The sequence below is a fragment of the Triticum aestivum genome, chromosome 2B (genome assembly GCF_018294505.1).
Source record: "Triticum aestivum cultivar Chinese Spring chromosome 2B, IWGSC CS RefSeq v2.1, whole genome shotgun sequence".
Taxonomy (NCBI): Eukaryota; Viridiplantae; Streptophyta; class Magnoliopsida; order Poales; family Poaceae; genus Triticum; species Triticum aestivum.
In genome coordinates this window covers 592543090-592560376 of record NC_057798.1, presented here as the reverse complement: position 1 = coordinate 592560376, position 17287 = coordinate 592543090, and the positions used below count along the sequence as shown (strand labels likewise).

The window sequence follows — 17287 nt, the reverse complement described above, 5'->3', positions numbered from 1 at the left end:
GCTAGGGTTAGGGGGGTTTGAGGCCGTTTCGGAGCCGTTCGATCTCGATCGGACGGTCCAGAGCGGAGGGGGGTTAGGTAGGTGGGCTAGGCTAACTAGTGGGCTGTGATGAGAGGCCTCGAGCTGAGAGGAGAGAAGAGAAGAGAGGCCCGGCAACAGTTTCGGAGACCGAAACGTCCGACGAAGGTACCGGCAACGGTATCGATATGTTTAACGGTTGGGCTATCAGATGGACTCCGAATGCGACGAAACTTGGCAGGCGGCCTGTCTACACTATAATAAGACCGCACGACAAGTTGCAACCCATTCCGAGAACATTTTTATGCCACTTATAAAATAATATTTCGAAGGTGCCGCGGGCGCATGCGAGTGTGGTCGGGCTCAGAACGGACAACGGAGAGAACCGGCGGAACCCGAACGGATGCAAGTTTTATGAAAATGATGCCGATGCAATGCGAAAGATGATATGATACGAGATGCATAACAAGAACAAAAGCAAAACAACCGACAAAACCCAACCACGGAGGAAAATAAATCACATAGCCGGAAATAGCAAGAGTCGGAGTTACGAATATGGAAAATTGTATCCGGGGCGTTACAGGTGTCATCTTTGCTAAGCTCAGGGGCTACGAGAAAAGTCATGATGGAATCCGACTGTCTGGAGGTCGTTAATCTCTAGAACTCGCGTCATGATGATAGGACAGTTGTGGCGTCCATCCTGTCCGAAATACTGGAGCACTCTACTAGTTTTAAGTCTTTCGCATTCAACATATTTCGAGGTCAGCCAACTACCCTGCTCACATGTGTGCTAGACATGCAAGCACATTGGATGTAACAGAATGATGGTTTGACTCAGTATCTAACATCATTGTAACTAGCCTCCTTGCAGATTCTGCAGGGGCTTGGATCGTTGAATAAAGCTCTAAATATTTCCCGTCAAAAAAAAAGATCATTCGTTGCATCTCCTGTTTCTTTGTGAAAGGGATAACTCACCGAAATAAACATACATACCATAGCTACAATTATATTCTTTAATTCTACAGCCAGGAAATAAACAACAGGGTGGGGGTGTAACCAATACGAGGGGAACTGGTCAGTCAGAATGCCTGTTTGCCCTAGTGATGGCGCAAAACCCCGAAGATGCCACTCTTCAGAGTGTTTCTGCAATGCAAAATCTGTAGCACGCAAAACATGTTTAGAAACAGAGACAGGCTATTTCCATCAGGATATGGAGATCAAACACACTACTAGCTAATCTTGGCCAGATCAGATGCAAGAAATTTGTAACAGCGGTGACTGACATAAACAGCACCGTAGAAATCACAACACCACACTGACCCAACAACACCAACAGTATGCAAACAAAAGGTCTGCCGCTAAGGCGCAAACTCTAAAAGAACTCAAAGTCAAGGTACTTCCCACCGGACTTGGCGTCCGCGCCGACCACCCTCTTGTTGGTGCTCGCGACTGCCTCCGACACCCCGTACTTCATGGGCAGCTCCGCCTCGACGGGCCTCGGGACCTCTGGGGGCGTGCTGCACCGGATGAGAGCCCAGTTCACGCCCTCAAAGAACGGGTGCTGCTTTATCTCCGTCGCGCCCCTCTTCACGCCGAGGCGCTGCTGCGGCTCCTTGGCCAGGAGCCCCCTGATGAGGTCCCTGCCAGCGTAGCTCGTCGACGGCGACTCGGGGAACTTTAGCTGCTGACCGACCACGTTGAACAGCGTGGCGCGGTTGCCTGACCCCTTGAATGGTGTCTTGCCGTATAGAAGCTCGTGCAAGAAGATACCAAAGGTCCACCAGTCGACCGCACTTCCATGGCCTTCGCCTTTGATGATTTCTGGGGCCAAGTACTCATGAGTTCCAACAAATGACATCGATCGAGCTGATGTTGGTTCTGCGAGGAGCTCGGGCAGGTTGATGGCACTCTGTCCCAGCTCAGACCTTGTCTTTCTGGTCTTTTTCTTGCTCTTCTGACCGAACAATTTGGGCATGAAACAAGCGGGCTGAATACAGGCTGAAGTAGGTTCCATGCAAGTAGGTTGCACACAGAATGAACCACCCGCCCTTCTGGGATCAGAATCAAAGGCCGATGTCCTGATTAGTGTAGGTGACACTGCACATCTCAGGGAGAGGTCGAAATCTGAAAGCATTATGTGGCCATCATCACGCACCAGAACATTTTCTGGCTTCAGGTCCCTGTAAACGACTCCCAGCATGTGCAGATACTCAATAGCTAGAAGAACTTCTGCAGCATAAAACCTGCTCAAAATCAGAGAGCACAATATCAGTGCTTTTAGTTGCAACTAGCCAACTAGGTATATATGATAAGCTTCGGAATACCAAAAATCTGGTATTGAAGGATAAGATGCTAAAGCAAAAGCTAATTGGAGCACGGTTTATAATATCCCAAAATCATTTCAACCATGCTGCCTACATTTCAATCTATAAATTTATGCACCATTTACGAGCACACCTGCAGACTACATTCGAACAAATAACATTTCTCGCACACCATCATATAACAGCCATAGGACCTTATTCAGAAATTCTGCCCGAGTAACCGGGCAACACTACATTAGCTGCTTCCTGAGCCCCAAAAGATAAGTTTCCCATCAAACTATAGCTATACAGAATTCCTTCCCTTGCGGAAACCATTTCCAACCCGGAATCCTTGCACAGTTCGGAAATTATGCTTCAGGCTCAACTGTCTAATATTAAAAAGCAGAAATAGTAATAACTCTAAGCTACATTAAATTGATAGCAAATGGAATCAGTACTAAACTTGACAAACAAATTACTGAATGTGAATACAATATGAAAATACAAGTTATATTTTTGTAAGGAACTGGCTCATGATTTAATATACCTTGCTGCATACTCGGAGAAATATTTTCCTGGCTGTTTCTGTCGCAGAGTGTGCAAGTCGCCACCCGGACAAAATTCCATGACCAGACACGAGAACCTATCAGTCTCAAAATGTGTATACAGAGTTGGTAGGAATGGATGATCCAGAAGCTGTAGGATCTCCCTCTCAGTTTGAGCCCTATTCAACTTCTTCCTGCTGGCTAAGGATGCCTTGTCCATTACCTTCATTGCAAAGTAGCACCTAGTCCCACTCAACTCTGAGAGGTATACACTGCCAATGTCACCACAGCCTAGACGCTTGAGCAGTCTAAAGTGGCTCATCCCAAGCACGCCATCGCGAATTCGCACAGCATGAATCGCCTTTCCTCTAGGATCATTCCCCTTATGAGGCTTGCTGGTACCTCCAGTGATATGGCTCCAGCTGCTATCATCGCTAACACCACTGCTGTCACTTGCTCGGCTCATGCTTGTTTTTGCACTTTCTAAAGAGTCACCTCGCACACTACTCTTTACACTTCCAAAGTTCCTCTCTACAGTAAGCATGGTTCCGCCAGCTATGGCTTCACTTTTATATGTGTTACTGCGGTTGCTCGCGATGCTCATGGCAGTGACCACCCCCATGCTGTCAATGCTGCTGTGAGGGCTGACATTGCCGCTGGGAGGGAGCGATGCATCCCAGACACAGTCCTTCTCCTCCGAATCCGGAGGCAAGGACACAGTTTCCGTTGCCTGTGACGAGCGCGCCGTGGCCAACGAAGCCACTGCAGCACCAGATACCTTCCTCTCTTCAGCCAAGCCTTCACCACTGCCTGCACAGACCACTGCATTTGGCTTCAGGCCTGTGACACAGAGCGAGAGGTCATCTATGAACGGCCCTTTCCCTGATAGTCCTCGCACCAGACACACCGGCGGCTCAGGCTTCTCCTCGTCAATTGCGACATAGACCGTCTTCATAAGATCCATATCAATTGGCTCCAGGGGGTGACTGGCCCCAGAGAAAGAACTCCGGCCACCCTCATCCGAGGAATCCACGCTCTGGAAGCTCTCCTCGCCATCATCTGGCAGATCCTTCTCATCCTGCTGCTGGGAGGTCTTCCCTTTCCATGACGCCTTTATCGGTATCGGCAGTGGCGGCTCCAGGCTCTGCACCTTCCGAGCAGTGACCACCAGAGGGTCTTCAGGCTCCGCAATCTTATCTACTATCTCCATTCAGACCTTAGCATAACAAGGGCACAAACACCAAGCAAGAGCCGACCAAGACAAGGCAAATCCCAAGCGATTCTCTCCTCAACAAGACACAAGGACGACAGGATTCCTGCACCGGGATGGCAGATTTCAGCACAGACAGCACTTCACCTGCAACATTCACACACAGATTGATTAAGGAGACGAGGAGAACAAAGTTCCTCTCCAGCACAACACGGGTTCGAAGAATCAAACCTGCTCCAGGGCAAATTGTCGAAAACCCAGCGAAAGCAGCCCCCGGGGAGTAGGAACAGGTCCAATCCTCCACCCTGCAGAACAGAATCACAAACCAACCCACCGGATTAGAGGACGCATACTTCCGCAAGAATGAGAAAACAACGACCCACCAAATCACGCCTGGTGCTCCCCAAACCCCAAGGCACCCACCAAAACCGCAGCAGAATCCCGCCAGCATATCGACTCTCAGAATGCACCCACCCCGCGCCGCATTCAGATCTTCGCCGCCGGCGAAGAGCAACGAAGCGCGGCAGTCGCCGGTTCCCCAACCGAACCAAACAAGTAAACAAATCGAAGGAAAATAATCAATCACCTCGAACCGGGGAAAAGCGGAGATCCCCAGAGTCCAGAGATGACGGACGCCTCAGCCTCGGGGGACGACGCGCCGCGCTCTTGGCCGGCTCCTCCCCGCTCCCTCGTCCCACCACCGCGCACCAGTGCCGCCGCTGCTGCTGCTAGCGCCAGTCCCAGCCAGAGTAACTCCGCACCCAGCCTCGCCCTGCACCTCTCTCTCTCTCTCTCTCTCTCTCTCTGCGCTTGTGAGGACTGATGAGGAGAGGCGGAGCGCGACGGAGGGGGGAAAGCGAAAGGCGTGGGAGTGGTGGGGGCTGGATTTGTTCCCGTTCTGTTTTGAGAAGGAAAAAATAAAGCGGAAAGCGGCGAAAAGGTTGCGCGTGGGCTGCTGCTAAGCACCGTTTTCCCGCGGCTAATCACTCTCGCGCTTTATCCGCTTTCCCTAACCACACAGCTTTGCTCGCTCTGGCCCGTCCCTTTCATCCTCGTTAGTCGTTACCCATCCAACCCCACACTGATGTTCTGCTGCCAAAAAGAAAAAAACTACACTGATGTTTTCTCATCTGTGAGACAGGAAGCAGCTTCTCAACTGTGCCACGAATAACAAAATAAGTACAATCAGAATGGGTCTAATGTTACTAGTAGTACCTTCTTTTGGGTAAAAGCAAAGGGAATTTTATTGTTGCTGTACTGGAGTATCTCCTTCTTGATAGCCGAATTAATGCTTTCTTCTTCTTCTGAGCCGAAGTAATTGCTGCGTTGATACGGGTCGGAGCTTTGGGGCATGCCTGGGCCGACTTGTGGGGCCATGGTGTAGCTTCTTTGCGCTACAGCGGGACCACCTGTCACCATCACTTGGAGAGTGCGGCCGGAATGAGGACAGACGCATACGTGACTCGTTCAATGATGCCGTTTTGGAGGACGTGTTCACCCGCTCATCACGCTCGTCGGTGTCAGAGTAATTTGAGCAAGGCGGCTAATGGAGTAGTAGGTTTTTTACCGTCTCCCCTGAACTTTACATGGGACGAAAAGTTTACGTGTACAGTTTTTTCTTTTTACATCAGTACAGACTCAAGCGCTCATATATATGTGCATACTCTCACTCCTATGAGCGCGCACACTCACATCCTACCTCTATAAGCATCTCTGAGAGACTGAACCCTGGTGGGCTGTGATACCATTGTGCCTCTAACCATCCAACCACAGGTTGGTTTGCGTTTACGTGTACAGTTTATTTCTTTTCATTTGAGAAATTTACATGTACAATTAAGAGATAGTGTCACCCAACGCCAACGCGCTGAAACGGACTGAAAATGTGGCCCAACGCGGCGAAGCAAACAGATGGTTCGTCCGCCCACGACACATTTTCCGGCCCAAATTTAGACTAGGTTTGCGTTGGCATGTACACACGTGACGCTCTCTCTTATTCTCCCCTGGACCGTCTGTAGGTGGCATATCGGCCATTCTCTCCTCCCCTCCCCCCACACAGGACCTCTTCCGGCCACGCCGTCCTCACCGCCGTTGTCCACTTCGGTCGCTTGGACGCCGCATAGGCTACAGTCCATATCCACCCATTCCCTCCCACCTCTAAGCGCATCTAAGACCCACTCTTGTCGGTGTTAGTGGCCTCTTCTCGCCGCCGTCGTAGCACGAGAAGGCATGGTCTAGCAGCACCTCCACGGTCGCCAGCACCACCCTTGCCTCCACTTCGACAGGCCCACTGGATGTACAGGGAGGGCATGGGGCTCTCCACTGCTGCTACTCCACCACGCCCATAAAGGTGTTCGGTGTTTTGCCCGCAAGGTACCTTGGATAGTGGGACGAGTTCTTTTTCAATAACTTCATGTGTTCATCGAACAATTCATTGCCGGACAATGAGGATTTTGTGGTTGCAACTATGTTCGTCAATGACCACATTGCTAAGCAGCGTACGACGTTTAGGGGATCGATCATGGGCCATGCTCCGGTGTTAAATCGCAACAGAGAAAGAGGCCATTGCCCACTCTTTGTCGGTTACTTTCAGTGCACGTCCCCACTCTACAATCCCAAACTTTCCCGGTGCTGCTTCTGGATGGCGGGACATGTGTTCAATCGTATTCGAGAGGGAGTGGTGGTGTATGATGATTACTTTAGATGCAAGGAGGATGCCCTTGGAAAGGTTGGTTTCTCCTCTTATCAGAAATGCACTGCAGCTATTCGGATGCTTGCATACGAAATTCTCGGTGATCTTATGGATGAGTATGTCTGCATGAGTGAGTCCACATGCCTTGCATCATTGTACAAGTTCTGTCGGGCTAAGGCAGCAACGTTTGGCCCGAAGTACTTGAGAGAGCCAAATGTTGCATATACAGCCCGATTGTTAGCGATCAATGGAGAGAGAGGCTTTTCTAGGAGCGCTTGGTACCATAAATTGTATGCATTGGAAGTGAAAGAATTGTCAATTTGCTTGGTGGGGGCAATATAAGGGGCATTTTAAGGCTTGCACTGACATACTTGAAGTTGTGGCTTCACAAGATATCTGAATTTGGCACTCTTTTTCGGCATGGTTGGTTCTCACAATGACATTGATAACCCACAAGTGTAGGAGATCGCAACAGTTTTCGAGGGTAGAGTATTCAATCCAAATTTATTGATTCGACACAAGGAAAGTCAAAGAATATTCTCAAGTATTAGCAGCTGAGTTGTCAATTCAACCACACCTGAAAGACCTAATATCTGCAGCAAAGTATTTAGTAGCAAAGTAGTATGGAAGTAACAGCAACAGTGGCAAAAGTAACAGTAGCAATCCTAACAGTGGCAACGGAAAAGTAACTTAGCAAAGATCAATATGAAACGAGCTCGTAGGCAATTGATCAATGATGGATAATTATGTCGGATGGCATTCATCATGCAATAGCTATAACATAGGGTGACACAGAACTAGCTCCAATTCATCAATATAATGTAGGCATGTATCCTGAATATAGTCATACGTGCTTATGGAAAAGAACTTGCATGACATCTTTTGTCCTACGCTCCCGTGACAGCGGGGTCCTATTGCAAACTAAGACATATTAAGGCCTCCTTTTAATAGCACGGCGGTGAGCATCATGAAATTAGTGATGGAGGATGGTTGATGATGATGATGGCGATGAATTCCCCTCTCCGAAGCCCCGAACGGACTCCAGATCTGCCCTCCCGAGGAAGAACATGGCTTGGCGGCGGCTCCGTATCGTAAAATGCGATGACTCCTTCTCTCCTATTGTTTTCTCCCCGAACGCGAATATATGGAGTTGGAGTTAAGGTCGGTGGAGGTCCAGGAGGGCCACAAGGATAGAGGGCACGCCCCCCACCCTTATGGCTAGGGTGTGGACCCCCTTCGGTTGATTCTTTCGCCAATATTTTTTATTTATTCCAGAGGTTATCTCCGTGAAGTTTCAGGTCATTCCGAAAGCTTTTATTTCTGCATAAAAATAACACCATGGCAATTCTGCTGAAAACAACGTCAGTCCGGGTTAGTTCCATTCAAATCATGCAAATTAGAGTCAAAACAAGGGCAAAAGAGTTTGGAAAAGTAGATACGTTAGAGACATATCAACTCCCCCAAGCTTAACCCATTGCTTGTCCTCAAACTAAAAGTGATAAAGAAAAACTTTTACAAACTCTGTTTGATATTGTTGTTGCAAATATGTAAATCCAGCATTCAAGTTTTCAGCAAAGATTATGAACTAACCACATTCACCATAACATTTAGATCTCACATTTACTCATCCAATGGCATAATCAACTAGCGAGTAATAATAAATCTTAGATGACAACACTTTCTCAAAACAATCATGATATGATATAACAAGATGGTATCTCACTAGCCCTTTCTGAGACCGCAAAACATAAATGCAGAGCACCCCTGAAGATCAAGGACTGACTAGACATTGTAATTCATGGCAAAAGAGATCCCGTCACAGTCATACTCAATATCAATTAATAACAACGCATACAAATACAGTGGTGCTCTCTAACTGGTGTTTTGTAAGAGGATGATGACTCAGCATAAAAGTAAATAGACAGGCCCTTCGCAGAGGGAAGCAGGGATTTGCAGAGGTGCCAGAGCTCGAGTTTTGAAATAGAGATAAATAATATTTTGAGCGGCATGCTTTCATTGTCAACATAACAACCAAGAGATCTCGGTATCTTCCATGCTACATACATTATAGGCGATTCCCAAACAGAATGGTAAAGTTTATACTCCCCCACCACCAACAAGCACATTCCACGGCTGGTCCGAAACAATGGGTACCATCCAACTAACAACAATCCTGGGGGAGTTCTGTTTGCAATTATTTTGATTTGATTTGAGCATGGGACTGGGCATCCCGGTTACCAACCATTTTCTCGTGAATGATGAGCGGGGTCCACTCATCGTGAGAATAACCCACCTAGCATGAAAGATATAGACAACCCTAGTTGCTACATGAGCGATTCGAGCATACAAAACAGAATTTCATTTGAAGGTTTAGAGTTTGGCACATGCAAATTTACTTGGAATGGCAGGTAAATACCGCATATAGGTAGGTATGGTGGATTCATATGGAACACCCTCGGGATTTATGGAAGTGGATGCACAGGCAGTATTCCTGCTTAGTACAAGTGAAGGCTAGAAAGAGACTGGGAAGTGACCAACTAGAGAGCAACAACATCCATAAACATGCATTGAGATTAACCAACACTGAGTGCAAGCATGAGTAGGATATAAATCACCATGAACATAAATATCGTGGAGGCTATGTTGATTTTGTTTCAACCACATGCGTGAACATGTGCCTAGTCAAGTCAGTTGAATCATTCAAAGGAGGATATCATCCTATCATACTACATCACAATCATTTGAATAGCATGTTGGCACGCAAGGTAAATCATTATAAACTCCCAGCTAATTAAGCACGGCATGAACTGCTACCTCTTCACACTACAAAAAAATACACTTCCGTGATGATACGTGTTTGTCACAGTAGGTCGCGTTTTTTGTCATGCATGTACATCCATGACAATTTTATGACAAAATCAAGATAGTCATACCTGTGCTGTTGTAGAAGTGTTCCATGACATTACCAAAATTATCATCACAGAAGTCTCCACTTCCATGACGATAAATCGTGCGTCACAGAAGTGCTTTCGTCAAGGGTGACCGACACGTGGCATCCACCATAACGGGACACCGTTAAGCTATCGGGTCCGGTTTTGGATCCGATAACCCGTTAACAGCCCCGACCAATGGGGATTTTCCATGTGTAAAATCATCATTGGCTGGAGGAAATACGTGTCGGCTCACCATTGGGACATATGTCATCCACTCATTGGACAGAAGGCGCCTATGATACATCGACACGTGGCACGGCCCAACAGAGGCCCATTACTGTGAAAAGGTCGGCCCATTTTACTTGGTCAAAAGGTGACGGGCCGGCCCATGGAAAGCCTGTTAACGGCCTGTTCGCATATAGCCCATTTACATCCCGCTAACCCAAGGCCCGTTACGCCCTGTCCGAATTAGGCCCAGTAGCGTCATCTGGGCCATCCAATATGATTCCAGCCCGTTTTCACTTCTGGTCCATGTATGGCCCATGACGTCTTTCTGCCCATATGAGGCCCTTTGTAAATCTTGGCCCATTAACGGCCCATGGTGAAACTGGCCCGTAATGAACAGTGTATCACTTTATACCCATTAACAACCCATGGTGAAACTGGCCTGTAATGAAAAGTGTATCTCTTTATACCCATCAACAGCCCGTTATTCCGTTGGGCCATTTCCAGCCATGTTATCTTTCGGCCTTCTCAAAGCCCATTTATTCTTGGGCTCATTTCCAGCACTCATTTACTTACGGCCCGTTACAGTCATTTTCTGCTTGTGCGCTAAATTTAGCCCTAGGTTACAGTCGGCCTGTTTGTGGACCGTTAATACGTTGGGCCGTTTTCGTAGCGTCATCAAATACGACCGATTAACGACGACCCATTATGGTCGGCCCATGAACAGACAATTCAAGCTCTAGCCCGTTTACGGCCATAATGCGGTCTGTTATTGGCCCATGTTTGCCAACCGATCATACGGCCCGTAGAAGGCCCATTGATGATATGGCCCGTAGAAGGCCCATTGTGTCTACGACCCTTATAAGGCCCATTGTTTCTGCGACCCGCAGAAGTCCCATTGTTTCTACGGCCTGTAGGAGGGAAATAGTAACTACAGTAAATATGTAGCCCATGGTTATTGTGGCCTAGTTTTAAAAAATAGGTTATTGTGGCCACTAGCAAACCGCGAAAAAAGAACTGCACTGACTACAAGCAAAGAAATAAACAAGACAATAAGGAAATAAATAAGCAAGCAACTTACGCTAGGCTATCACGGCTATTACACATATTACATCCACTGGGCATCAAAGTTCGCCACCAGTGCAAATATAGGGAACACATTAGCATATAAACGCCGCAGCAAAACAAGTCCAGAACTGAAACCACTTCAGAAGAGCTCAAGAAACAATATCCTGGGTACCCATAATGCTGGCAAGATGCTTAGCAAGCTTATTAACTTTCTCTTTTTTGGCGCTTAAGTCCTCCAGCACTTGTTGTTGCACCAGAAAGTATGCATCTGAATTCTGCAGGGACTTCCTCAGTCCTTCGGCTTCCTGTTGCATAACATCTGATCGATGTCTTTCAACTTGAAGTTGAGACTCAAGAAGCCGAACTGATTCAGGCAACGAGTTCGAAGAGTTGGTGCCAGCAGTAGTAGCCAGTAACTCGAACACTACATCAAGACATGACTTTGGGGTTGTCTCAGTGTCTTCAATATAGTTTTTATCAGTTTTCTTGGAGACCAACAGGGATGTCTCACTATCTTGAACCTTATCTGCATTACTTCCTTTACCATTGCATAATGGGGTACTCTTCTCCAATATTTTATCCGCGTTCTAAAAGAGAAACAAACAAACACATCACAGGTTTACAATGTAGTATATGAAACTCATTTTGGTAAACCAGTTCAGTAGTAAGGTGGACAGGATAACAACATGAAACAAACATATATCTATGTAGTATGGTCACTGTATGATCTATATCATTCTAGTTTATGTTGCCAAATTAAGATAGACACTGTTCGAATCATATCTATTTAAGACAAAGCAGCATAGATAGAATATAAGTGTGGGAAACTACACAGCAATAACAACACTTGTAATGTGCATGGCATGAGAACATAATTGTTTATTCAATTGAAACTGAAATCAACATAGAGCAAGTTACAACAGCAAACACGTTAAAGAAACGAGTTTAAAACATACCTGTTGCGCCATCGGAGTTTCAATTGCATCCTTCAAATTTGAAATTAGTTGGTATGAGTAAATACAGTGATGCAAGAGCACAGTAGTATGAACCATAGCTACGGAACCTGACCTGAGAACAATTCTTCTTCTGCTTTAAGCGTTGACTTGGGGTTCGGAGTGGTGGTCCTCGTGCTTTGGGCAATGCAGTTGCCTTACTAACTGCTCGTGTTTGGGTTCTCTGTGGTGGAGATAGTGTTGTGTCAATGGGAACTGGGTTACTATCTGCTGGGGTTGGGTTAGAAGGGGTGTAGCTGGTTCTCTGTCCAACTGGGTAGGGGTACAATCTGCATGAGTCTGGGTTATGTGTGGTGGGGCTGGTTCTTGGGCAAGTACAACCATGGTTCTATCTGCATCGACAGGTAGCACGATCTTTTCTGAAGACCGTGTTTTTACTCCCAAAGATACTGCCATCACCCCCCCAATTGAAATGGCTGATAAACAAGAAAAGTAACTAAATGTACAGACATTGTAAGATAGACAGGTGCAATGGATAGTAGGGAAGAAAACAGGGCATGAAATAATTCACATTTATGTTGTCTAACCAAACAGAATAGCTAGACATAATTTCACATATATGATGGCTAATTAAACAGGATAGCATGACACAATTTCACATGTATGATGACTAACTAAACATGATAGAATGACATACTTCAAAATATGATGACTATGTAAACAAGATGGCATGATATAACTATATGATGTGTCTATTAAAATGGTTGGCATGCCATAAATCACAAACATGCCATCGATGGAAACATGATGGCATGATATAATTCACGGATAGAATGCCATAATTTAAAATATGATGACTATGTAAACAAGATGAGATGATATAACTATATTATGTCTTTAGAAAATGGGTTGGCATGCCATAATTCAGATACATGTTGTTTATGTAAACATCATGGCATGACATAATTCAAATATATGATTTATATACTAAGGAAGTGAGAAGAGGGCAATCGCATATATGATGCTTCAACTAAGGAGATGGCATTCAATATTGTGTATATGATGTAAAAACTAAGCATTGCAATACAAAATATGCATGATATGAGTAATATAATCCCACCAAGTTTGAGCATACACCTCAGGGGGATAATAGGACTAGTCATCTGCCTCTGAATCCTCCTTTGAAGAGCTATCTGACGAGGATAAAGACCTGGGGTAGGGTCATAGGCTCGACCTACGCGTCCTACCCAAGGTCACTACCCTGAAAGATGAAAAGACCAAGATTCGACAGAAGAGCACCAGTCTCATATGTCGAGTGCAATCCACTTGACAGTCACATCACTCGACGGTGGTTACCTATCGCCACTCGACCACAATGAAGATCACTCGACCATATCGAAGACCAGTAGTCAGGAGGGCACACAACGGCCAGATATTTATTCCTTAGTCTTCATGAGCATTAAGAGTACTTAATGCTGGCGTTACCAGTAACGCCCCTACTTTATGTACATTACTTCCCTTGTAATGGAGTGGGGCTGGGGTCCTGGCGCACCCTATATAAGCCACCCCCTCCTCTGGCACAAGGGTTCGCACCCTCTGTAATCCACACATATAATCCAATCGACCGCCTCTGGGCACCGAGACGTAGGGCTATTACTTCCTCTTAGAAGGGCCTGAACTCGTAAACATCGCGTGTACACCTTCATCATAGCTAAGATCTTGCCTCTCCATACCTACCCCCTTTTCTACTGTCAGACTTAGAACCACGACAGTTGGCGCCCACCATGGGGCGGGTGTCTTAGCGACTTATTGGTGAAGTTGCAAGTTTTTCTGATCGTCATCATCATGGTTTCCGGCGGCGGATTGGCTGAGGGCCGCGAGATCCGTCTCGGCGCGCTCGTTTTCATCGCCGACGACTCTGCGTGGCTCCAGGAAGCTCCCTTGGACACCGAGGCGCTCCCCGTCCGAGGGGCGATGCACTTCCGCGCGTGTGTTCGTGGCGTTCTTCTTCGGCAGCCGTCGACTCAATATCAGTCGGCTCCAATGGCGTTTTCTCCTCCCGCTGTACGCCGCCGCAAGTGATCCGGTCGATCGCCGCTCCAGCGGTGGGTGAAACATGCGGTGGCTCGGCAATCGACCACCCATCAAGTCGCGGCAATCGAGCCTGACGAAACTCTCCACGGCCTATTCGACCTGTTGACTGGATCCACGGAGACCGCATCCGAATGCAATAGCAGCGATCCTGCGGCCGAAGTCTTGATGGTCAATGGGCCTCGCATCCCACCTGGTTTCCGCCGCGAATACGACAGAGATGGAGGCGGCGATCCGTCGCATGCCCACGAGGAATACCGACCCGAACCCCTCTCCTCTCAGCATAGAGAACTTCGTCGCCACAATATGGATGCACTCCACATGCCCATCGTAGGGGAAACCCCCGAGGCTCGGGCCTTGGAGGAGGTATGCTTAGCTAATCTAGCTGAGCGCACTTGACTGGATAACCTCCAGCAGGCTCTCGACGAGCGCGCTCAGGAGCGGATCCATGAATCCAGTCGACGACAACTCTTCCCGCCTCCACCTAAGGTATATCGCACTCCGATTCAGAATCTCACAGCCGCAGCCCGCATAGCAGAGTCGATCCAGCCCTCCCAGTCTGTAACGCCCTGGATTCGATGCGCCAGGTGTCTGCCAGTTATTCGCCGTTGTTGCCATGTCATTTGCTTGCGTGTTGCATTTTATCATGTCATCATGTGCATTGCATTGCATGCGTGTTCGTTTCATGCATCCGAGCATTTTCCCCGTTGTCCATTTTGCAATCCGGCGCTCCTATGCCCTCCGGCGTTCCCTTTTCGTCTCTCGTTGTGTGCGTGTATTAAACTTTCTCGGAATGGCCTGAGGCTTGCCAAGTGGCCTTGGTATAGCACCGGTAGACCGCCTGTCAAGTTTCGTGCCATTTGGAGTTCGTTTGGTACTCCAACGGTTAACCGGGTAACCGTAAACCCCCTCTCTCTTTGCAGCCCAACACCCCTTCCAAAGTGGCCCAAAACCCATCTAACTCCCCTCCATGCTCTTGGTCGTTCGATCACGATCGTGTGGGCGAAAACCGCTCCTCATTTGGACTCTCCTAGCTCCCTCTACCTATAAATGTGCCTCCCCCTTCCAAATTCGCGGATATTTTTCCCCGAAACCCTAGAAAATCCATCTCCGCGCCGCCGGACATGTCCGCCCCGGCCGGACGCGTCCGCGCCGCCGCGCCCAGCCAACGGGAAGCTGCCACGTGGCGCTCCCAGCCGCCAGCCGCCGCCGGCCCGCCCGGGCCCGCCTCTGGCCCGCGCGGCCCGCTCGCCCGCGCCGCCGCCCGCGCCCCCGCCCGTCACCGCCGCCTCGCCGGATGCGCTCCCGCGCCGCAGCCGGCAACCGCCGCCTCCTCGCCGCGCCGCCCGGCGCCCTGCCGCCGCCGCCGCAGGCGCGCCGCCCCGCGCCCCGCCTTCCGCCGCCGCGCCTCCCTTTGGCCCCGCCTCCGGCGCCCCTCCGGCCCCGAGCTCCCGCGCCCGCCGCCATCGCCGCCGGCGCGCCATGGCCTCCCGCCCCGCCGGCATCTCCGGCCGGAGCCGCCGCGCCTCGGCACCCCGGCCCCCCCAACCGGCGTCGTCCCCGGCCTCCCCGGCCTCCTCCCTCGTCCCCGGAGTCCGGCCCGAGCCCGACCATCCTCGTGGATCGCGCCAGATCCAGATCTGGAACTGCCTGAGGTTGACCCCGAAAATCCTAAGTCCCCAGATTCTGTAATTTTCATGCCATGTTTGTCATGCCGTATCTCTGCATCCGTAGCTCCGTTTCGTGCGTGTAATATGTCAAATTGTTCGTCTCGATGAGTACATCATTTCATTCCATTGAATAATATTCATTTGATGTCATCTTGATGCCTGAATCATCGTTGTAAGAGTGCTTCATGATGTTTTCTGCTGTCTGTTAACAGAACGAGCTCATTTGTCATTTTTGCCATGATTGATGTGTGCATCCTATGAGGTTGATGTCTACATCTGTTTTGAACTATGCTATGTCTTCTTTACAGAGGTGCTTACCATGTATTTTTGTGATCAATGTGGTGACTAGCACAAGCATGCAAACTAGGCATCGTGATGTTGCTGATTTTAGTTCCTGTTCTGCTGATATTTTGATGCCATGTAAACATGATGCTACAGAGAGATCCATGCATATTTTGAGATACTTCAGTAAGGATGTTTTGAACATGTGTTTATTGTCTATCCATTCATGCCCTTGGTTGCAATTATGGAGTAGTTTAGCATGTCATTTTCGTGCTCTACTTTTGCTTCAAAATGTTTCCTGGCAGATTGTTTACTTGTCATTCAATTTGGCCAAGCTTGTTGTAGTTGATCCGTGCATGCTATGGACTTGTTCTTGACTTGGTTTGTTTCACAAACATGCCTTCTTGATGATTCTATGCTTATCTTGTCATGCAATGACTTGTGGTGAGTGAATCGAACTTGTTAAGTAGGGTTCATGATGTTGCTGTTTTGCTAGGCTGAATCTGTCATTTCGTGATGCTATATAAACATGTTGCTACTAATCATTCTATGCATAATCTAGAGATGTTCTATAAACATGTTTTGATCTACATGTCATCCTCTATCCATCCATGCTCCTGGTTGCATTTATAGGTTGTTGTAGCTTGTTCATATCTTGCTCTAAAGTTGCTTCATAATGTTGCTGCCAGCCTGTTTACATTAAGTTCAGTTGTTACCATGTGTTTTGCTAGTGATCCATGCACCCTTTGACATTGCTATTGCCATGCTTAGCTTCACAAATATGCCTTCTTACTGTTGGTTGCCTTGCCATGCCATGTAATGCTCTGTAGTGAGTGGCACAAGCTCATTAACATGCCTTCATAATTCTGTTTCTGCCATGTATGAATCTGTTTAATAACTTGCTATGTTTACGTGGGTGCCATCATATTTTCTGATTCTTTTTGGCTTATGGTCAGTAAGGGACATTTGATCTATGCATTTAGTAGATTCATGCCATGCCTTTGGTTGCCATTATAAGTTCCTGTAACATGTTGTTTGATAGCTCTGAACATTGCATCGTGATGTTATTTTCTGCAAAGTCTGAATTGTTATAACTTGCAATCTTACCATGTGTGTTTGAGCATATTCTAGTGATTTCCAGAAATAGCTCAGTGTTCATGTTTTGTAATGCTTTACCTGTACATCATGCCCATGCCTTTTGTTATTATGTTGAGATGCTGTAGCAAGTTGTTTTGATGCTTGCAATATGCCTAGTTGCTGTTTTGGACAGCTTGTCCTTTAAACTTGTTTCATGTGTGTG

General features: G+C 47.7%; 1 protein-coding gene across 1 annotated transcript; it reads right to left on the bottom strand.

The window, feature by feature from the left end:
* Nucleotides 1-968: 968 nt before the first annotated feature.
* Nucleotides 969-4948, bottom strand: LOC123046214 (serine/threonine-protein kinase D6PKL1). Its single transcript, XM_044469523.1, has 4 exons — nt 4663-4948; nt 4308-4381; nt 2869-4223; nt 969-2261 (listed from the first exon to the last, which is right to left on the bottom strand). The coding sequence occupies exons 3-4, from the start codon at nt 4074-4076 to the stop codon at nt 1391-1393; spliced, it is 2079 nt and encodes a 692-aa protein (XP_044325458.1). The 5' UTR covers nt 4077-4223; nt 4308-4381; nt 4663-4948; the 3' UTR covers nt 969-1390.
* Between the last annotated feature and the right edge of the window lie 12339 nt (nt 4949-17287).

Coding starts and splice junctions, on each gene's coding strand:
- LOC123046214 (XM_044469523.1), bottom strand. CDS start 4,076: ATGGAGATAGTAGATAAGATTGCGGAGCCTGAAGACCCTCTGGTGGTC. Junction 2,262..2,868: donor TTCTCCGAGTATGCAGCAAG/GTATATTAAATC, acceptor GATTTTGAGCAG/GTTTTATGCTGCAGAAGTTC.